This window comes from Crassostrea angulata, chromosome 8, assembly GCF_025612915.1.
Source record: "Crassostrea angulata isolate pt1a10 chromosome 8, ASM2561291v2, whole genome shotgun sequence".
NCBI classification, from domain to species: domain Eukaryota; kingdom Metazoa; phylum Mollusca; class Bivalvia; order Ostreida; family Ostreidae; genus Magallana; species Magallana angulata.
In genome coordinates, this window is record NC_069118.1 from 43,906,730 (window position 1) to 43,930,391 (window position 23,662).

Consider the following 23,662-nt stretch of genomic DNA (forward strand, 5'->3'; position numbering starts at 1 on the left):
GAAATAGATATGAAATAGATAGTGACGAGATAAATGTTTATTAAATTTACGCACGGAAAACGTTCAAAAAGTCCTTGTTCATTGACAAATAATGAATTTTGCACGTATTGATTTTCATCAATTGGACCCCCCCCCCCCCCCCCCCGCTTTTCAAAATTCCTGGATCCGCCTCTGACCTGGTAGAATTATCTTCAGGGCAATTTCTAGGCGTTTTCTGCGAAGAAATATTTTGAAATATTTTTCTCTAGAGAATTATTAGAATATCGTTTTAACCCTGATACATTTATGAATATAAAAAAGAATTGATGTTTTGAGACAGATAGTTTACAGTACATGTATATATTTCTTGATATATTTTATACCCATAATGTTTTAGAATTCAGTGTGTTTGTATAACCATATTTTTTTGTATTGATTTTAAAAGGACTCGTGATAATTTTGCTTGTGGATAAATTGGCCCAATCACAGCAACCTTTCCTGTCTTTTCCGAGCTCTGTCGGAAAGGGCCGAAAAGTGTTTTCCGAGCTCTACCGGAATGGGCCGAACAGTTGCGAATGCAATGGAGATCGGGTGATATTTTTGCTCCCAATCACGGTAACCTTTCCTGTGTTATCCGAGCTCTGTCGGAAAGGGCCGAAAAGTGTTTTCCGAGCTCTGCCGGAATGGGCCGAACAGTTGCGAATGCAATGGAGATCGGGTAACTATCTCAACCGTGTGTTTACATCTACCGAGTATGATAACCTCTATTTCTTACGAAAATCGATTGCAATTCATAGCTCTGTAGAAACAGACAGGACTGAAATCTACACGTCCCGTTTGTCGATTGGTCGTAACCTTCATCGACTGCACGAAATAAGCATAATGATGTCCCCATAAAAGACCTTTTGGCTGTTTCTTTTATCAAACGTACTGAAGTACATTAACAATATTTAATATTTTTCTTACCCTTACGATCAATTTCATAATTTGTTTAAAAAAATGTAAATATAAACAATTAAATGCTTTCTTTGATGATTCATGTGGGTTATGAAGGTAGCGATCATTGCCAGCAAAATACATAACCCGCTAGAACTTTAGGATAGATTTGATCACGCCCTTATAACGAACGTATTTTATTACTTCATAATATTCAAAGAATGATTCCTTACATGTACATCGTCGGAAATCGACGGTCGTTGGTTTCCGACGATGGATTCCTTATTACTTATATTCATATAATTTCAGCAAATATCGTTCAATTAACTATCGATTAACTATCAAAAAAGTCATTGATGAAATGTATAAGGCCTATATATAGTATATACGATGCTAAATCGATAAATTGATTCGCAGTGTTATAACATTATGATTATGCTGATTTAAGGCTATTTTTCTCTTCCTCTTTTTGTTTTATATTTTTTTAATTAGAATTTATATTAGTAGAAGCTGTGCTATGTATTCTGGTACTCTAATTTTCGAGCCTGACCTTTTTTTTTTCTAAAAATAAGATTCAGAACTACTTACATGTAGATCCTGTCCATATTTTAAGGTCAGATGACACGTTCCTCGAGCATTTTTTCTGTATCTCCTCGTAATAAAGAGTTCCAATAAAAATTATTATTTTTATAATGATTTTTAAAATGATTAAAATTTACTTGTATATGGATATACGCGTAGATGGCCGAGTGGTTAGAGCAGTGGCCGCTCTCTGCCAGGAGCGTAGGTTCTAGAGGTTGTGAGATCGAAGCCCGGCCCAATATAGTGAATTTCGTTGTGCTGTATTATTTATTTTTATATCAGCAATTCAAGTGTATTTTCAAGAAGATTATATAAGAAATTGCAATCTCTTGTATTTTGCTGAAATGCCTAATTTCCTAATTAGGTATCCTAATTTTTTGCAAGAAAGCTTGTCAGAGTAGTAGTAAACATTAACAAATTCCTGGAAAATGTTATATAAAATTGAGGAACATGTCGTCTACCTCATCTTCGCTAGCCAAGGGTTTTCGGTCCACTTTGCTCCCCGTTTATGGGGAGCAAAGCGAACCGTAAACCCTTGGCTAGCGAAGATGCGTCTACCTTAAGGCTCGTCTAATCGCTCATCGAGACATTGTCACTGCTTTTTATAATGCAAACAAATATTTCATACTCACATAAGAAAAATTTTGTTCTTTTACTAAAAAAGTTATCATCTCTCTCTCTCTCTCTCTCTCTCTCTCTCTCTCTCTCTCTCTCTCTCTCTCTCTCTCTCTCACACACACACATACACACACACACACAGACATATCACGAGGTAGAATAGATATATTAAAAAGAAAAAGTCTACACATTTAAGCACCTCAAAATGACTTGACAACAGTTTGGAGTCTGAGAGAGCATTTATTTTAGAAGAAATTCCGACTGTCATAAATCGGCTTTCTTTTGATCTTGTGAATAATTCCAGCCAATCGCAACTTCTCGGGCCTTTCCGGCAAGCTCGGAAAAACACCTCGAATGTATTAGCATTACCGGATGTTAGAATTTTATACAAAATGGAGTCGCTTCCCATTAAAATAAGTATCAGCTAGACAGCCTTATAAGTCGTTTTTGTGTTATATTTAAGGGTATATCATTTACTTTAATGAAGTCTAGCTTGCATCTCAACAGATCGTAAAATGTGTTGTGTTTATATCAAGTTTTATATAAAGGGGGGTTGTCATGGACGCCTAGGTAATACGTTCGAGGTGTTTTTCCGAGCTTGCCGGAAAGGTCCGAGAAGTTGCGATTGTAATTCCAGCAACTGAAACAGCTGTCTTGCGTTGTCGTATTTCAAAAACAAAAGTTGATTTAGGAGTGGTAAACTTTCCTTTCTGTCATAACTCCTTGAGGGGAGGACAAAAATAGGCTATGCCTGCTGTCCGATCCTACTTCATTTTGAAATGAAATGTTGTTTGAATTCAAAATAACTCCGTGGATTACAGAATGTGGTTAAAAAAAATTGGTGCCTGGATGGGATAAATTTTATCTTGAACATTATGACAAATAACATAAAAACATCCAGATAAAAAGGTAACGGTCGCCAAAAATTACAATGTACAAAAAAAGATAAAAACAACCAGATAGATAGGTAACGGTCAACAATTAGCGATAGCCATAATAATTCAAGTATCTGACTTGTACAATGTAACTTAATTGCCACATAATCACCTGGCGGCTATCTGCCATCAAACCATTTGGCGAAAGAAGCTCGCCTCGGAAAATAGGGTCTCTTTCGGGGAACTGGAATCTTGTTAGCTCCCTCAGTATCGAACTTCAATTGTATAGTGTTATTAGTGTTAATATGTTGTACATGTACATGTAGGTCATTGTTATTTGATTGTTATATTTTATGTTGATGCTGACGTCACTGGTGACGTCACTGTCGTTACTATAAATAACATTTTAAGGAGGCTTGATGGTCAAAAAATTTACAATCATAGCTACCTAAGATTTTTAAGATATGATTTGCTACAGATTAATTGTTCAGTGAAGAAAAAATCCATTTAAGGTACCAAATAAATTTTTAAAAATCGGTGATTCTGCGTGCCTTGAGCTGTATTTTTTAGAAATTTATTTTACTGCAAAATCCTGCCAGTATGATAAGTCTGCAAGTAACATAAACTCTTTTGATAAATAAAATTTGAAAGAATCACTAATTTCGTCAGAAGAAAGATTTCTCTTCTAAGGAATATATATAGCGGATCAATTTTTGTACAGGACGACAATAATTCAATCTTTCTTCAATGGAGGCTTCTTTACGGCTTTTCCAATAAAAAATATGGCTAACAGAAATTTAAAAACCATGATATTTTTGTCAATTTAGTAGAAAATAACATTTTGGTAAAAAAAAAAAATTCAGCATGAAAATTGCAGCTCATATTGCTTTAAATTAAACACATGTATCAACAGAGAATCATGTTTAGTACTGTCCTTATTCAAATAGAAGTGTCGGCACGATTAAAGGCAGAAAAAGGTGATCCAACCTATATAATTACATCATAAAATGGTCGCTCAATTGAATTTTATTGATGTTTATAGAGAAAACTTGTCATCGAAGATTAGGATTAACTGTTTAATTATAGTAATCCTTCTTGGCTGTGCGCGGATCATCCGTTTGAGCGATATAATTTAAATCTTCGGATGCAGAGTGTATAATTATATTTGCTATGTTTTAAAATGCCTATCAGGGCATGCATGGAAATCGAGTCAACCAGCCAACTAAAGAATCAGAAAATGTTAACTGTTAGAACTTAGTCTTTGTTCCAGACTTCAACCCCACTCCATCTTACCACCCACCCACCTCCAAAACTCCAACCCCTTCCCACCTCAAAATGCTGTAATGAACCGTACTTTTTCGACAATAACTGCTTTATAGTGCAAAATGACTCTTTAATGTGGCTCAAAACGCTGATTTTCTTGAATATTTTACATCATAAGTATGATGATATTGTTTTTACAGTTTTGAAATGCATACGAGAGGGTATGTGCTGTCGTAAAGTTACGACAAATTTTTCACGTAAGAATCTCATTTGATATTTTGTGAAAATGAGCAAAAAACGTAGGTTTTTAATTCACACTGACAATGAAACTTTTTTGATTATTTATTTATTAAAATTAAATTCTATGGTTTATTTCTTTTTCTAAAATTCGTTTTTTGTGATTTTTTTGGGCATGCTAATGTGATATGACGTATAATTTAGGGTCATTGCATAATTTATAACTTTGAAACTCTTAATAAAAATTTCAGATACCCAAACGCTTTTTTATATATACATGTATATATTTATCATATTTATAGAAACACTATACTATTTACATTTATTGAACACTCTTTTATCTTTATCTAAATTTAAAACATATTATGTTACTTTTCATTTGACATATAGCTACATCTGGGACAAAAATACATATTGTACTTTGATGTATCATTTTCCTATAGTATTCCTCAGGATCAGAATATATGTTTCAAATGATGAAAATTGAGAAAATATCAGGTTTTGTTTTCAACATGCATGTTGCTATTTTTGTGCACGAAAATGATATATTATTCCTCAGCATCAGAAAGTGATTTTTTTTTACAAGAACCCAGTTTAGGTTTAACTTACAAAAATACCATTTCTATACAAATCTAAGTTTAGTGAATTGAATTCGATCTGCCTCATAGTGAATATAAATACCTCCATTGTTTCAAATGATGAACATTGAAAAAAAATATCACGATTTGTTTTTTCAACATGTTGCTAATTTTGTGCACGAAAATGAATGAACAGATGCAACAACGATGCTCAGTATGCACAGATTGCATACAAAAAAAAATGACGACGGTAAAATTGATACACTTTTGGAAAAATCAGTTGCATTAACGACATCTCGATCATATATGGGCCCTTCCCCTTGGAAAAAAATAAAATTGGCATCGGACTACACCCCCCCCCCCCCCCCGGTCGGCTAATAAAAATTATCCATTGGACCCCCCCCCCCCCCCCCACACACACACACACACACACAAACCCGCACACTTGAGAAAAAAAAATTCTGGATCCGCACATGGAAAATTTTGCCATTCATCACGTACCATAGTTTATCATACTGTAGCTTTGCATTGTGTTATGTTTGAAATTCTTTTTTCCATTGCTTGCTTATCTTTGTTCGTTGATCTACACATGATCTCAGCCACTGTCTAATACATGTAACATCTCCAACACATGACCACCGTCGCGATTTAAACGTTTATTATGATTATAAAATAAACTCGAAACATCTATACTGTAATGTGTATGTCAAAATACCCTAAATCATCAGTGCATGGGGTTTTTTTTAATATTTCACATATATGTCATGTGTAAGATATTATTTCATAATTTTCCAGTTGATACGAATTGAAGTATCCAAATTTTAATACGTATATAAGAGTTTTGCACATTTAAAAATGCACGATCATGGATACCAAAGCTTTGTCAACTGAACTTACGTGTCTAGCAATAACGCGCGCAGGTGCGTGGAGTTGGCTTTTGGAACGTACTGTAGTATAAAACTTCACGTCTCCGCGCTCTCAGATTCAGAAGCTTTCTCAGAAGCCTTCGAACGGATCGACATTTAATGATGCCTTTCAGACTTAGAATAGCGAGGGAAAAATAGGTCTCCGTGTGACCTAAAAATCGTGGGAGGAGTCTAGACGAGTGGTCAATTTGACGGCGACATTTTGTGCAGACCGGGTCACAATCAAGAACTGGCAAAATGCGTGCGGTGCTGTGTGTTTGTTTATGTTTGGACATAGCGATATTTACATGGGTAAGTCATATACACTGTTTTATTTCCCCGCCATATACTAACAGTTTGTGTCAATTGAAACAACAACAAAAAATCTTGTCAATCCCAGCGAGTTTTGTTTACGTGTTGAAGAGACGGTCAGCTAGATGGGATTGTTATTATTAATATGGTGACCTCTTGACCGATCAAATCCGTGTGTAAACGCACTGAAGTCACACGTGAGCATTTCGCTTATATTCACATGTATCCTTCATTCAAAAGAGTGTAGATATTTAATGTTTGGTTATTAAATTACATTAGTCTTATCAATGCCACTTTCATTTCAGTATTGTTTATCGTATTTATAAGTTCATACGACCGAGGATTTGAGTTCACGTACATGTTAATTCAAAATTCATTCATTCCACGCATGTTCAGTGCACGTACGGCACGAGTTTGTCGATCTAAAGGTGTAATAACAAAAGACAACCAATTCTTATCTTCACAGTTTCAGAATCCGTAAATCATCTCAGAAAAATATTAAAGATTCGACTCTAATCTATATATATCTTAATCTTATATATACAGAAACGCATTCACACTTGAGCAAAAACAAGAAATTGACCTATTTATAAATATAGTTGTACTTAAGCATGAATGAAAAATGGATTGTAAACCTCATTGTTCTCTCAACCGTAAAATAATAAAACTAAAAAAAAAACACCAAAAAAACATGCCTCTTTCCCAAGTCATGAATTTTAATTCAAAATTTGCCGTAAAGTTTGGTATGCTATAAAGTGCATAAATTATGTCGAATATAGCTCATTGTAAATTTGAACACTCTAAACATAATCTAAAAATAAATGTATTTTTATTGGTTTTATTCACGACGTTTAAATAATTATATATTTGAATTCCATTCTTCTTGATTTAATAGCACTTGTTTCTTTGATCACGTTTAGGGTTTCTGTTTTGCCTTTTAATAGAATTAGAAACTACCGGAGCTAGAGCATTAAATTTTAAGAATGTACTGCGGGGCTGGGGATGTTAATTTTACAGAATCATTGTTCAAAACGATTAAAACAAATATATAAATGGTTGAATAATATAGATACATATAGCTAAATGGCATCTTGTTCCTTTGGGAGTTACTTTTTAGTGAAGTCGTGTTAATAAGAATTGTGTAGTTTCTCTCTCTCTCTCTCTCTCTCTCTCTCTCTCTCTCTCTCTCTCTCTCTCTCTCTCTCTCTCTCCGGATGATTACCAAAAACCATTATACCTGGTATTTCACTAGAATGCAGACAGTAAACTAGAATGATTTTTTTTTATATAATTGTATGTGTATAAACTTCATAAAGACTTTAATCAATTCATGCATCTGTAGGATTATATCTTGATACTCTAAGAATCTTCAGTGAGGAAATTTCATTTTATCGATAAAATAACTAATCGCTAAGGCAACCGATTTTTTTTTTCGCTTAAATTAAGTACTTTTAAAAACAGGTATTTTTTCCACCACGAGAATTTTGCATAGAAAAATTTTTAATTTAAAAAAGAAATTGACAGAATGACAGTAAGCTTGTGTTAGAAGAGAAGGAAGGTCCACCTTTGCATTCATTACCAGGAAAGATGAAGAAACTCACCGAATAAAAAATATCTTGATCATCGCTTTTTCATTCTTTGAGTTGTGGATACTTTTTAACGTTTTATTTTCGTTGAACCTGGTCTGAAAACGGCATATCTTAACTACAAAAAAATGTTTGCCAATAATCTAAACAACACATTCGCTTTTCAATTCAAAGTCCTCACGATAAGGCATTTTCATTTTTATATTTTTCTTCATCTTTTCTCTGAAACATAGACAGAAAAAAAATGATATTGAAAAAATTGTATTGAACAGAATGCAAGAGAAGATTGTAAAAAACAACGAAAATTTATTCACGCGAAAATGTTATGAGTTAAGTAATGACATGTTCCTGCAAATCGAAAAATATGATGATAAGGTTAATTATATCCAGTGGTCAATCGCAACTTTTTGAGCATTTTCGACAAGCGGAACGTGTTTTTCCGAGCTTTACCGAAAATGCCCGAGAAGTTGCGATTGATCTAGCGGAGCCTTATCCGAACTCTTTCTTTCCAAGTCTAGACTTCTGGATATAAGTGAAGCGTCCGAATATCTTAAAAGTGTCTTGTTGTTATAAATGGTAATGCATCTGTTTATAATATATATTAATACATATATTGTCGCTGTTGCCTTTCCTATCACATAACACTTAGAATTAGAACATCCCGTTGAAAGTCACTTTTTTAAATAATAACTTTTTACCCCAGAAATGTTAATACAGTTTGAAACACAAATGTATATACATCTTTGTGAAGTACTAACTATAGATATTCCGATAATATCTGAGGGGGTCGGGTGTATTTATTGATGAAAATAGAGTAATTGCAACGGCCTATATATATAGGGCCATCGGTAAATTCTTATATTTGAATTGTGATTAATAATGTTTTGTTGTACATGTGCTACCGCCTTTTAAATCTGATGCATGGCCATCTAATTATAATAACAAACACGACCCCTCTAGTGAATGACCACGGGCTGTAAGAGCTTCACCCTGGGATCAGCGAGCTGTCCAGCGGGCACCATTTACCTCAAGTCTATTACCGCTAGACTTCACTGACCAAAGAACCAAAGAGCGATGTCTCTAATGTTATTGAAGTCGATCTAGGGTCTACAAACTTATAAACTGTTAATGATCAGTCCGGTTTCCCCTAGGACTGATAATCTTGGTTTGTTTTTACATGAATACTTAAGTATTTACAAAAACAATGTATTCTGTGTGCAATTAAATCTAATAATCTTAAGCTTTTCTTAAGAAAAAAAGAAAATGTAGTTTATGATCTTTTACAAACTTTGCCTGAAGGTCGAAGGTCAGTGATTAAGGTCACGTTGATGATATCGATATTCTCTCTCTCTCTCTCTCTCTCTCTCTCTCTCTCTCTCTCTCTCTCTCTCTCTCATTCTCCCCTCTCTCAGTAATAAAACGTAATAAAATTGTCAAGTATGTTGATTTTAAAATATTATTTAGGGAAAAAACTAAAATATCATAAGCTTAACCTACGCTGATAGGCACTCGGTTGCGCATCGGTTTACAGGACGATTTTTCCGATTGGCCTATTTCGGAACACACCGGTAGTATTAAGCCACCTGCAGATCTTTGTGTTAAATGACAATGAATGAAGACGTTCAATTTTTTAAAGAAAATCTTTGCATCTTATTTCGGATTTATGGGTCAAGTAGGGGATAAGCGGGCGGGAAGACCTATTCACCAGCTATGCGGTCACGACTTTTACATGAATGCCCCAGACAGGGACCAACACGTGCGATTCCATTGATTGGGGTCAAACTGCCGGGCGACGGATAGAATCGTGTCAGAGAGAGAGAGGGAGAGAGAGAGAGAGAGAGAGAGAGAGAGAGAGAGAGAGAGGGGGGGGACATGTATGTATTTTGTTTCGAATTAAGACTGAACGATACCAGAATAAATACTATGAAGATCACAAAAGTCGTCTGTAAAAAAAAAATCAAGTAAAGATGGTTTGCACGCATGGGTGAAGAGATCATCCAGTACAGCTTCTACGTATTTTATTTAATTTCTACACGATGTCTGGTGGCATTGAAATCAACTGACCTACATGTACATTAAAAAATTGAAATCTTAAAAGATAAAGATTTAATTAATTATACACACCGAGCGTCACTGATTTAAAAAAAAAGGCCACTATGTATTTTAAAAATTACCTTTATCTGACAATGATGGTAAATCGATAAAAACTTCTAATAAAGCCGTGGGCTAAATGTGAGCTAACCTAGAATGTCGACGCTTATTTCAACTGTTATTTCGAGCGATAAAATAAAACCTATATATACCAATTCGTCATGCAGGCAAATGAATCTTTACATTTTTTTTTGGTTGTAAGATAAACTATAAATGCTCCAACTCTTTATTACACGCTATGCGGGTTAAAACATAGATACGAAAGACAAATAATTGACAAAACATTTGATGTATCTGTATCGTATGTGGTCGTGGTTCATATCTAGCCTTTTATTTCTTGGCCACATTCTGCTTTAAGATTAAGTGAACGCAGATGGTTTGTCAATTTCATCTTTATTGAACACAAGTCATCAGATCCCGTTCCATAAAAAATGGCGGAGCGGATTTGTTCATCGTAGAACTCATAAACAGATGGTGCACAAAATATTTTGGTCTTTTTAAAGCGCTTAGCCATAGCTCAGCGCTTTATTGTCGTTAGACTTCTACTTCCAGTGCATCGAATAACTGCCCCCTATGGGCAAAAGTATACATTATTCAAAATTGGTTAGGGAACCAGTTTCAGTGGTTTATGCACATAACTGCACGGGCTATTGTGAATCGTACGGGCTATTGTGAATTTAATGTACGGGGCTTACAAACATCATTGCAGGGGGTGCCACGTAGTGATAAGGATAAAGTGCGAATACAGAAGCTGAAATGTTATATACATATATCTGTTATATACATACATAAGCTGGGTTAGCGCTTTTCAGTACTATCAGTACTTTGATTTTTATATCATTTTGTTTCGAAGATTGATGGAATTTTTGTTGTTACAAAAGTGTGAACTACAGTACATATATGTATGTCATGCAACAAAATATATTTTAAATCTACTTTTATTGCATGCGCATGATTTACATGTAACTTATTTTAGTAAGTTATAACTAAGAAGAAATGATTTTTTTTTAAATTAAATATTGCTGTGATATGCCACTAAAAGAAAATAAGCATACTAAGTTACAAAAGTGAAGGGTTTTTTACAACGTAACTGGTCGCGGCTTACTTTACACTAGTAGTGTTCAATATACACTAGTGGTGGTTCACTTTACACTAGTTTCGGATAACTTTACACTAGTTACAGATCACGTTACACTAGTAGTGGATCACTTTACATTAGTTACAGATCACTTTATACTAGTTACGGATCACTTTATACTACTAACGGATCACTTTACACTAGTGCCGGATCACTTTACACTACTAACGGATCACTTTACACTAGTGCTGGATCACTTTACACTACTAACGGATCACTTTACACTAGTGCTGGATCACTTTACATTAGTTACAGATCACTTTACACCAGTTACAGATCACTTTATACTAGTTACGGATCACTTTATACTACTAACGGATCACTTTACACTAGTGCCGGATCACTTTACACTAGTGCCGGGTCACTTTACACTAGTGCTGGATCACTTTACACTACTAACGGATCACTTTACACTAGTGCTGGATCACTTTACACTACTAACGGATCACTTTACACTAGTAACGGATCACTTTACATTAGTTACAGATCACTTTACACCAGTTACGGATCACTTTATACTAGTTACGGATCACTTTATACTACTAACGGATCACTTTACACTAGTGCCGGATCACTTTACACTACTAACGGATCACTTTACACTAGTGCTGGATCACTTTACACTACTAACGGATCACTTTACACTAGTAACGGATCACTTTACATTAGTTACAGATCACTTTACACCAGTTACGGATCACGTTACACTAGATACGGATCACTTTACTCTAGTTACGGATCACTTTGCACTAATGGTGGATCACTTTACACTAGTGGCGGATCATTTTACACTAGCTGTGGATCACTTTACACCCATGCATATGTATCCGTTTTGTTTGTTTGTTTTTTCCATATATATTGACTCGTTGGACAATTCTGTTGAGTTTTGTCAAAAACAGTTGTACACCTTATATCAACGTAAGTAAATGTTTAGGTCAAATAGGAGAAAAAAAATTCAATTTATTTTTTTAAAAATACCTTTTTCAAAAATTAAGTTCAGACAGTATGAACAAAAGAACCACCCGAATTCGGACTCAGGATCTGCGGTTCACAAGTCCGATAATTTAACCACTGAGCTATGACGAAATACAAATTGATTAATACAATTTGGATTCATTGATAATGAAATCCAAATCGTCATCTTGTGACGTAGTGTCGTAAAAAGTGTAAGTCTATGTGTATAGTGAGGTACCTTAATTGGATTTTTAAGCGACCTCCATGAAAAGACAAACCTTATATAAGCATGTAAATGTGTTGTGGTTGCTTGTCTTTTTTAATATTTTTATGTCCAATAGAGCATTTGTAATTTTATGTGGGTTTGGTGTGTAATTTGTTAAAGACACTTTATGTTCTTATTCGTTTCACTCAAACGAACATAAAATATTTATGAAATAAACACAAACTCGTGAGTAGTATGTGAAGCGCTCTGAAAGCGCAGTTTTAATTAATTCCAATATAACAATAATTTCTTTCTTTCAAAACCAAATCTTCCACATCTACAAAATAAAATTGTAAATTTTAGACAGTGGATACAGCTATATATTATACAATACGAAGCAAAGGGCGAGTGGGTGGGACTTACATGACTGCACGCAAAAGAGCCTTCGAATGGCTTTACTAGTACACAATAACTTTCACAGTCATTCATAGCCCGTGCTATGAATATCAATATTGTCACCTGACTAGGTGACAATAATAACAACCAATAGATGTAAAGAAGAAACAAACACTACCACGTGTTTAAGTAACATTAATAAAATTAATACATATCCTTAGTTTCTATCGTCAAATTTCATTACTAACACTAAAAATCGTAGTGTCAGTTGCTCGTTTTAAGTTTGACAGTAATTTTTGCTACCGCTGTTAAAATACAGAGACTTTTAAGGAGAATATAAAGAAGAGGATGGTAGTACAGAACTTTTGAACCCAGAAGAGTCTGTGATGAGAGAGCTTATAATTATGACACGTTTTCAAGAGAGAGGTACCCCACTGTTTAAACATCTGATGAATGGAGCATTTGGTGTTTGGCTTTGTAATGTTAGAAAAACAGAAAATGAGGAAATGGCCAATCTCACACCTCTTGAGAGAGATCGGCTTCAGCTAAAGATGTAATTAAATTGAGTCGTTGACCTGTATAAAAACAGTTAGACTACCGAGGTTGTTTGGGCGGACAAGCTGTGTTTGACAGGAAGCATTTCAGCTGTTTTTTGATTGGTTAAGTGCCCAGCCATTTTCTTTCCGGGTTGTTGTCTGTCTGTATAATGTAACTTCCTATATATAAATAAACAAGAAACTTGATTACATGCCAAATGAATCCAAATATATAACAAATTCTTTATATCAAGATTAAAAGATTTGCATTTCTTTTCATATGTATTCATTCTTCTTTTTTTCAGGGGAAGGAACTGAAAGTTACCTCGATACTGGTATGTCAAATCGAACACGCCCCAATTACGTCACAATTAAAACTGTGTTGAACGTGATCAAATCTTAAGGCCAATCACTGCGAACATTGTGTTAGTTCATAATCAGATGAGTGAAAATCCATTAGACACACAGTTACTTCTTTGTTTTTATTTCAACTGCCATCAGCTTTATAATCTTTATGATCAACCTATGATTCCCTTGACTTTATCCAAATAGCTTCATTTTTAAGCTTACAAAAAGCACATATTTTCTTTGTTTCAATCACTTATCGATCTACAACGACATAAACCTCAGCTGTTTACTTAAAAGCATGGATTGTATGAAAAAGGAAAAGTACGATTGGATTCCATGAACTTTAATATCCCTTGAAAATAATTATTTCAGAATATGATGCAAAGCGATGCTTTAAATAAAGATGAAAAGAAACACATCTATAAAGCACGAAACAGCCATGATACTTGATACACGCGGTCCATAAGATATTTTGATTAGAAAAATAATGTTCATTCCTGATTAGTAATCGCCAAAATCGAAGAATATTATCGTCATTACAGTTGCATGGGATGGACTTGAACAAATCTTATTATCTCCAATTTTAGAGGCCTCCATTTTTAATGAAAACTGGGTCCCCCGGTCAGTATGAGGGATACACAGTGGACGTGCTGGACGCTCTCGCTGAAGCAAATAATTTTACTTACTCCATTACACCGGAACAAGATGGCGTCTACGGGGTCAAGGACGACAAAGGGAACTGGAATGGCATGATGGGACAGCTCGTCAGCAAGGTTAGAACAGTCAGCGTGTACAATACATGAAACTCCCCTGATTTTTATTCAGTGTGAGAAAATATGTTTGAAAAATGTTGTTTCATGTACAAATTGAACATGGCTTACAGCTGCCATGTCAGTTTTCTATTCATGTGAAGGTATGATGATCAGTGTTTGGTACGTAATGATAAATGTATCTTACATATTTGACGCGCACATTGAAGTGACGTCATAGAATGGTAGATAAATTCTGTGAGCTTCCGGTAATAACTTTTTTGACAGTGATCGAGACGAGATCAGAGATAGTTCTTGTAATAGTTACTTTAGCACATTTTATAGGAATTACATCCAAACAAATGATAATGATAATTTGAAATAGCAAAGGAAAAACCATATAATTGTACAGTGAATCAAAACAAGGGCCGTGACGCCCTGCTCCACAATCTACGTGTCATTTTTTAAACTGAAATCGTTCAGTGTAACATTTCTTTATTTTCAAATTCACAGTTGTAAGAATTGATATGAATAACTTCAGGGAGACCATGTCTAAAAGACAAATAAGTATTGATGAAAATTTTTATTTGGCCAACATAAATATCATATCAAGCTCTATGCCATTTTATTAATTCAAAACATTATTTCAAAATTAAAAAAAAAATATATGTAAATAGTTTTAATCAGTCTTTCTAGTAAATTTAGGCATCTTGTGTAAAATAAAGCTTTAAGCAATGAAAGATTGAAGGATATTTGCACATTTTGATAGTTAATATATTTTTCGATATTTGTATTATAATATCGTTGATAAATTCGTATTGTGATTTGATTTTCAACTGACTTCCTGATATCATTTTTTACATAGTATTTTATTGTATTGTTGCACCGTTTAATTGCCCAACCCGTTTCCTTTGATTAAACGCAAGGGAAACGGATGAGCCGTATATGCCGGGGGCATTGTAAAATCAATACAACAACACGCAGTGATTGACATTCCCTAACCTTAATACCTCAATGCATGCTCATGAATGCACATGGTTTTCAAAGAATAAAGTTAATTTTTTTTGTACTTTGCATATACAATTTTCAGATTTGAAATTTTAATCGCGGAGCGAGAATTGCATAATAGAACGGACAGTTTTAGTGTGCCTGACACTTTATATAACACGATTTGTCTCTCAAAGCTTTTGGTTTTTTACTGAAGGATTACTGGCCTGTTCTACCGGAAGATGCGTAGGCGCAGCGCGACGATTCGTCACAGTATCTAATTAATTTCACCTTGGCCTGTGGCGCTAGCTAGATATTTCAAAGCGAAGAGTTTGTTTATTTTTTAGGGTACTTTTTCGTTTATAATGTTTCCTTTTTTGAATTTGACACAATTTGTTTTTTTTTTTTCTTTTTTGTGGGAATTTTTTATATTTTTATTTGGGGGGGGGGGTTAGGATGGAGGGTAGTTGTTGTCCAACAATCATTTCAAGACTGAATTATTTGGGATCATGAATTAGACATGTGACATGCGTTATACATAAAATACGACTTTTTCTCTTCAAGAGAACACAAAAATATGAAAGGACAGGGAAAAAGAAATGTTTTTAAATTTTAAAAGAAAAACAAAAGAAAAATTGGTTAATAATGAAAATGAATAATGGTCATGGAAAACGAACTATATACAGTGTGTATTTGCAGTTGAACTTTTAACCGAATTTTCATTAGAGTCTGTTTTCTTTATTTTTGTTTGATTTTATTTGGGTATTTGATGGATTTCTATAAATCTGGGAGAGAGTTGCTTTTCTAGAAATAATGATTGGCATGAATATACTTTTGAATTTGTTGCGGTAGTAAAAAAAACACTGTTGGTAATATGATAAGTCCCTAGGAATTGGTTTATAAACGACTTCATTTATTTAATTAGTTGAAGGGAGTGGGTGGGGTGGTAAAAACAAACTTTAAGCATCAAGTCGTCCTTGCCAATGGCATTAGCTGTTATCATCTTGTGTTGGAGTTAGAAAGCTTGGTAAGCTTGGCAAAGGTTCAAAAATCGCGCTCACATTTTTTTGGTTTGTAGGAGAAAACTTTGTAGGTTATACGCCCAATTTAATGTATCGTATGACAAAGAGCACTTTTGTTTTGCCTTCCGTCTTCTTTTCTTTCTCCACACACAGAAGACTGTGTAAACAAATTTATGAGGTTTTGATGTTGTCCATACGTCCTATTTTATTTATCGGTTTTGACATTTATTTTTTCCGTCAAATATATCTGATTTTTTTTTTTAAAGAATCTTTAAAGATAACTGAAAGTGAACGTGTTCGTTTTCATTAAAAATGTCGTAGGCGGCAGTGGGTTTCAATCTATCAAACACGTTTACTATTCTTATCAGTTATTCAATTTATTTCACCTACGCTTTCTCTCGCAAAAAATAACTAAATTACTAATAGAAATGCAAATCTTAGTCTGAAAATTTTGATATGAGACAATTTGAAAAATTTCTAAACAAATTTTGGTGTTACTTAGTTGGGGTTTTTTCTTTCTTTTTTTTTTGCGGGGGGGGGGGGGGTGTTTTTGGTCTTTTTTGTTACTTTTGTTTCTTTTGCTTAGATTAAATCAAATATCATTTTAATTAAACAAAAACACAGTTGTTTCACGCTGATATCCAGGGATGTTCATATTTTATAACACTTTCTTTTTAAGAAAGCAGATTTGGCGGCCGCTGACCTGACAGTAACAGACGCCAGGAAGATGGACGTGAGTTTTACCAGCCCCGTATTTCACAGCAGTAATAGGATCCTGGTGTGGCGGCCCCAGGTTCCTCCACACAACGGCCTGGTTGTCCTGTTTCAACCTTTTAGGTATATGTCTCCATTAATTAAAAACTGTGTAGAAGAAAACGCAATAATATAATTTTATTTACACTTCATTATAAATGCCATTATATACTTATCACTATTGCTACTTCCTTTACAAAATTAATGTAACAACCAGGCCATTTTTGCTCGTGAGAAAATTATAGTTACTTTTTGCGAGCAAAAATGGCCAAGTTGTTTTGTAGGATATTCTTTATTTCTTTCGTTATTTTCTAGGTTGCTTTTTTAAGGGGGAATTTTTTTTTAGCCAATTTATATGCATAATTTACGGTTAAGCAATTATAACGCTCATGAAATTAACTGTACTCCAAATTTAATATTGGTTTAATTTCCATGTGACCTTAATTAAACATAAACAGCTAACATATTGGGTAGGTATGTTGCTCAAATTTTTATAGAGTTTTACCAGCCCTGTATTTCACAGCAGTAAGAGGATCCTGGTGTGGCGGCCCCAGGTTCCTCCACACATGTATGGTATGATGGTCCAATTTCATCGAGGATAATTACACACATTTTTATTGTCGATAAATCTGATAAAGAGAAAACAACAATGATATAAGTGCCCATGGTAAAGACAGTTTTAACAAATAAGGACATAATTATATAAACTCGATCGTATTTCGTATCTCGTATCAGCCTCCAATGCAAACCAATAATAGATCAGATCAACAACTAAAGACAACAAACAAAACAAACAAAAACAACACAAAACATTGTTTTTAAAGGAAAAGAGGGTCTTGAGTTTCATCCTCTTATTTCATTTTTTTTCTTTGGGGGAGAGGGGGGGGGGGGGGGGTCCTCAATTCTCATACTCGTATGTCAAGTATTTTTGTTTCAGCTGGGAGAGGAGAGGGGTTATTATCCTTATATATTTTTTCTTTTGAAGGGTGGGGGTCTGAGTTTCAACCTCTTATGTCAAGTGATCCATTGTTTTCTAACAAAGTGAAAGAAAAACAAAAAAACCCAAAACACACGACCATTTTCTCCCATTTCTGTATTCTCTACGATGTCGAACAGTTTCTTATCTATTATGTGGTGTAAAATATCTCAACTTTTCACTGTGATCTTCTATGAAATGCCTACTGAGATAAACTTCAGATAAAATTCCAATTAACCTACCGTTTATTTTGAGCATGCTCACGCGCTCTATGGTTTTGCTTTTCATAGAAATCTTAAAGGCAGAAAGAAAGAGAGAAAAAACCTATCACAAAGATCATGAACATTGACATGCCTCTCAACTGTAGCAATTACCTTGTTTAAACCAAACAATATCGTGACGCAAGTCCCCAATTAAAAATCATTGGAGAAACACGTATTTTAAACTTAATTAAGGACAAAGGTCGTACACAGAGCTATAAAAGTGTAACCTTTTTTACTCAGTTCTTTTCTTGTTCTGTTGACCTAATGGCAAAGAGTATGAGGCGCCACTCCACTCCCACCAACAACCCCACCCACCCATCCCCCCTCCAAAACGTAGACAAGACCTTTATGCATTCGCACCTTTCTCGTTCTTGTAGGACAAAGATATTATATTCAAAACAGGAAGTTTTTGTGATCAGTTAAACAAAAAGAGAAGAAAAAAAAGTTACGACCAAATTAAAGTCTAAATTCTATCTTAGTCTATAATTAATATTCAGATCAGTGTTCATAATTAATGTTAAACATCAACATATTCAAACTCATTTAAACTGTTTGGGAATAGTGATTATCAGTTGTAAGTTCTTTCTGTAAATAATCAATAAATTTTAATTTAATTCCTTTTTTTTGGGGGGGGGGGGGGGGGGGGGCGTGAGGGGTTGACGCAGTTTAAAATTATCTCCAATAGAATGTAAATAACATTTTTTTATTTCAAAAGTACCATTCCAATTTTACATTAAAGTGCAAACACAGTTTGATTTTTATCTCGATGAGAATTTAAACAACAAATTAAATGATTTTTAAAGAAGATGGGGGAATAAGATGGCGCAAATGCCCATTCGGTTTAGGGGTGAAATACAATTTTGAATTTATTTTTCCCCAATTAAATCTATTCAAATATATTAAAATAAAACTTTGCAAAAGCAAAATTTCTAACTATAGTCAGTTTTTAATATCTTTAACAAAAAATAAGAAAAAAAATATTGTCGGAAATTATGGTGGTATCGAACCGTAACATAAAAACCCTAGATATATAAGGTTAGCTTATACCAGGTGCTCTAACCACTGAGCCATTTCAGACACAACAAAGTGGGCTTTTTAAATATTATGTGTGACTAAGGTCACGAACTAACACACTTGTATTATTTTTTCAAAACGTTCAATTGTTGGGATACAAAATGATATTTTTAATGTATAGTGGGTCATCTCTCCACTTTTTTGTTAATTGAAATCGGTTTGTTTTCCAATAGACCTTAATTAGACTATGAGAAAAATATGGAGCACAGACATGTTTGAGTCAACATATTCTAAGTATTGAACATACCTATAGGTTAAAAATCAATGATTCGTTAAATATATATTATTGTTTTCAATGATTTAAAAAAAAACAACATCAGATTTATTGATACTTTAATTTTTCGGTAGCCTGTCCGACCGCGTATGGGCATTTTACACGCCTTATCCACCCATCTTCTTCCAAATTTAAATCTAAAATTTAAAATATATTACAGTGGAGACGTTTGGGTGATGCTAATGGTGGTCTGTATGATAGTAGGTATACTATTGGCCATCATTAACCGCTACAGCCCCTCGGAGTGGAGCAAGATTCCCGAGCCCGAGGACAAAACGAACAGCCGGGACAGCTTCACAGTCAACAACGCACTGTTCTTCGTCCATACCACCGTATGCTGGCAGGGTAAGCGGTTTTGAATGATAATCAAAGTACTGAAATCACTGGTGTAGATTTGTTTTTACCAAAACTAGAATTAGTCACTTAATTTGTTTTTAATGCAGTATTATAGCATTCAATCACAACAATGACATAGTTTGTTTATTTCAAAGTTTAAGAAAATGGGATCATAGTGGAAGCGTAATTAATTCATTTAAGGGTGAGGATTGTCTATCGAACGATGTATTTCGGAAACATTGCTTCTCATATAGGTTCTTCCTACCATTGATTCAGAACAAAACATATACTCTCCAAATTCCGACATTTTGTGTCAAAGTAAATGATAACGTTGAAATGATAGGCGAGACGAATAAGAGGGCGTAGCAAAGAAATTCATTTTGGAATGCCGAAAATTTACTTAGTTTAATGTATATTTAATCAGAAATTTACACCAGTTTCGGTGATTAATGGTGATAACTATCAGATTCTCTAAACACTTGTGCTGAAATCTAATAAGAATTCGAGGAACGTTTAAGAACAGTTTACGATATCTTGCCTGTGTTATGTCACAATTACTCAAAAGAATGTAAAAAACAGTGCAATGAAGTACCTGGTATTTCTTGAAGAAACTTTTTAGATTAGTTAAGAAATTATAGAAATTAAGAAATTTAAAACGTTATCACATTCAAATTTGTTCTGTGATTTTAGGTTTTAAAGAAGCCCCAAGGTCACCGGGAGGCCGATTTCTTACCTCAATGTGGATGAGCTTTGTTCTGTTTATGATCACTGCCTACATCGCCAACTTGGCGTCCTTTCTGATCGCCAGGACGCCAGACAAGCCGATTCTTCCGTTCAAGACGTTCCATCAAATGGAACTACAGTCCGACGTTGCTTATGGGACGAAATCTTGGGACAATTTTCTGCAGCGCAGCAATGACCCTGTATTAAATCGACTGCATTTCATCTCAAGATCTGACCCTGACAATCTTTTTGAAACAGACGAGGAGGGCTTTGAAAGAGTTAAGTCGTACCAAGGAAAGTTTGCTGCCATTATGGAAGGTCACGTGGCAGACTATTTCGCGGGACGGGACTGTAGCGTCATGGTGGTCGGGGAGCGGATCGACCCGACAGAACAAGCTATAGGTTGTAGTGACGCAACACTATGTTCTGAGCTGTCATCAAGCATGAACAAAGTGCCACTGAAGGATCTCCGCCAAAAATGGTGGCCAAACAACTGTAATTCAGAACCCCTGAGCGAGTTTTTGAATAAACCGGAAGTTACTTTGTTGACGCCTGCGCGTCCATTGAATACTATTGACTTGTCCATAGCGTTCATTTTACTTCTACTTGGTATTATCGTTGGAGTCATCATGTTACTGGTTGAAGTTTATCTTGCAAGAAAAAAAGCTAAGGTAAGTTAACAATTTTTTAAGTCGATGTCTAATGTATTTGTGTTACACAATGATATTAATCGCATTTTATACGATATTTTAGTGTTCAGTTAATATTTGTGTCCGGATTTAGGAATCATCCATGGAAGTTTCACTGTACACTCATAAGATTAATATTTTTTGGCATCAGTTTTCGTGGATTTAGTGAAAATCATTTTCAAAGATACATAATTTCGTGGTCAATTATCCTTTCAATCCAATTTGTTATTAGATATTGTATTTCAATGCACATTTAATTTCGTGGACCTTCTCAACAACAGAATCCACGAAATTTGTCATTCAACGAATACTGATGAATCCTAAGATAACATCTTCTTTATTTTTAGAAAGAAGGGCCGATTAAACTGAAAACTACAAATGGCGACAATGCATTGACAGAAGGAACAGAGGAGGAGAAAGCGCCAATTGCTGAGGAGTGTTGAAAAAATTCATTAACTTCCGGCTATCGCCAATCACTTCCGGCTAAACAATTTATAGCCAATTCGGTGAGAGTGCTGATTTCAAAAGAAACAAAAACACATCTGTGTTGAATGTCGTAAACTGTAAACAAATCCACGGCGAAAAATATCTGTACATGTATATATGAATATTAAGAACACAATGTGTTAAAGTAATTCCATTAGATTGATAGTGCGTAAAAATCATGTTCGAAATTACAGTGTACATCTACTTTCCTTTGACGATATCAAATTTATGGGGGTTTTTTATTCAATGAAATGAAATTTCAATCGTTGAATCATATTCATGTTTCAAACAAGGGTTGTCACTTTCATCATAGATCAACTACTTGTAACTGAAAACAGTTGTGTTTTCAATTTTATCTACTTTCATAACCATTCGTGCATTAGCAGACGACAACATGAGACAGAAATGCGTCATTGGGATATTTAATATTACTTGACGTTTCCTCCAAGGTTGTTGCTATCTTTGTGGGCTGCATCAGTATAACTGAGTACCTGTTGATTGAGATTACGCAGACTTTGCTCAAAGCATTTCAATACAACGAGACCGATTAAAACGTTTTGATTTAGACACGAGTTCGCTCTGAATGCTCTCTATCAGTTGAAAAATGTGATTTCAACTGTGAAATTAATATAAGGTGCTTAATTTAAGTTGTATAGCTATTTTTTTTTTTCATAAAGGGTTCGGTTTTGATAGCCATATTTAATATCTAACGAAATTATTGATTTCCAACTAAAACGTACGTGTATATATACACTTATTATACAGGATGAACTTAAACATCGCTGCCAGCTTAATTAGAAGTATAATAATCATATTAATTAAGGAGGCCGAATGGTCAATAAATTACCAATCAGATATATCTCAAAATATTAGATATTATTCTGGTATTTCGGTAAAGAAAAAATTTATAAATATAGTCTTTAAATGAATATTTCCCTTGGCTACATTTTTCATTTAAGGATCTCTTCTCGATTTGATCAATAAATTCAGTATACAGTTTTAATATGGTCACACTCATCCATCAAGCCCCAGCTATTTTAAAATCGCCAGATTTGAATACGTAGCCCTAAATATAAATACTAGTATACAGTACAGTTTTCCTTGCACAGTCTTGCCATCGCCGTTAGGCTAAGAATCCCCACCCACACCCCACACCCCCGTCATCCCTGCCCTTTCTTTAGGGTCTTGATTCCCAATTCATTCATTTACATTGTCAACATTCACAAGTTGAATGGCATGATTATTAGTTTTCTTCATCAAAACAAAAGGGCATTAAAATCGTTATTAGTGTTATTCTACTTGTTTGTGTTGTGATTTTTTTTTCATCTACACTATAACAATCTCAATACCAAAATATCAATTAGGTTCCTAGTCAACTGTCGCATTTCTTAAACATTTTTTATATTTCAACCTAACCCATGGTTGGTTTTTTTGTTGGTTTGATTTTTTTTTTTTTTGGTTTTGGGGTTTTTGTTTTTTTGTTGTTTATTTTTTGTTGGGGGGGGGGGGTTCGATTGGAAGCAATTTAGGTTTTGTTATGTTTTTCTATTTTAATCTAAAATTTCAAATTTATTATAAAATTTTTATAACAAACCACGTCTTTTCGAATGACATCTTGCATGTATATCTGTATTTTTGATACAATGTCAGTCATGTCGTCATTTTTCAGCCTGAAGTGTGCTTAAATTATATTGCTCTTGTTGGGGTTTTTTTATTGAATTTTTTTTAAAT

The 23,662-nt window shown here is 34.3% G+C and overlaps 1 protein-coding gene across 1 annotated transcript; it reads left to right on the plus strand.

Annotated features, from left to right (window-relative positions):
* Positions 1-6,015: 6,015 nt before the first annotated feature.
* LOC128160271 (glutamate receptor ionotropic, kainate glr-3-like) lies at positions 6,016-23,224 on the plus strand. The gene is made up of 7 exons (XM_052823566.1): positions 6,016-6,285; positions 13,557-13,586; positions 14,187-14,372; positions 17,037-17,194; positions 19,858-20,042; positions 20,724-21,427; positions 21,793-23,224. The coding sequence occupies exons 1-7, from the start codon at positions 6,232-6,234 to the stop codon at positions 21,886-21,888; spliced, it is 1,413 nt and encodes a 470-aa protein (XP_052679526.1). The 5' UTR covers positions 6,016-6,231; the 3' UTR covers positions 21,889-23,224.
* Positions 23,225-23,662: the final 438 nt, after the last annotated feature.

What these genes read in the sequence shown, in the direction of transcription:
- LOC128160271 (XM_052823566.1), top strand. Translation starts at nt 6,232, where the DNA reads ATGCGTGCGGTGCTGTGTGTTTGTTTATGTTTGGACATAGCGATATTT. An exon ending in TGGGACAGCTCGTCAGCAAG is followed by an intron (nt 14,373 to 17,036) that starts GTTAGAACAGTC and finishes TTTCTTTTTAAG; the next exon opens with AAAGCAGATTTGGCGGCCGC. An exon ending in TACCACCGTATGCTGGCAGG is followed by an intron (nt 20,043 to 20,723) that starts GTAAGCGGTTTT and finishes CTGTGATTTTAG; the next exon opens with GTTTTAAAGAAGCCCCAAGG.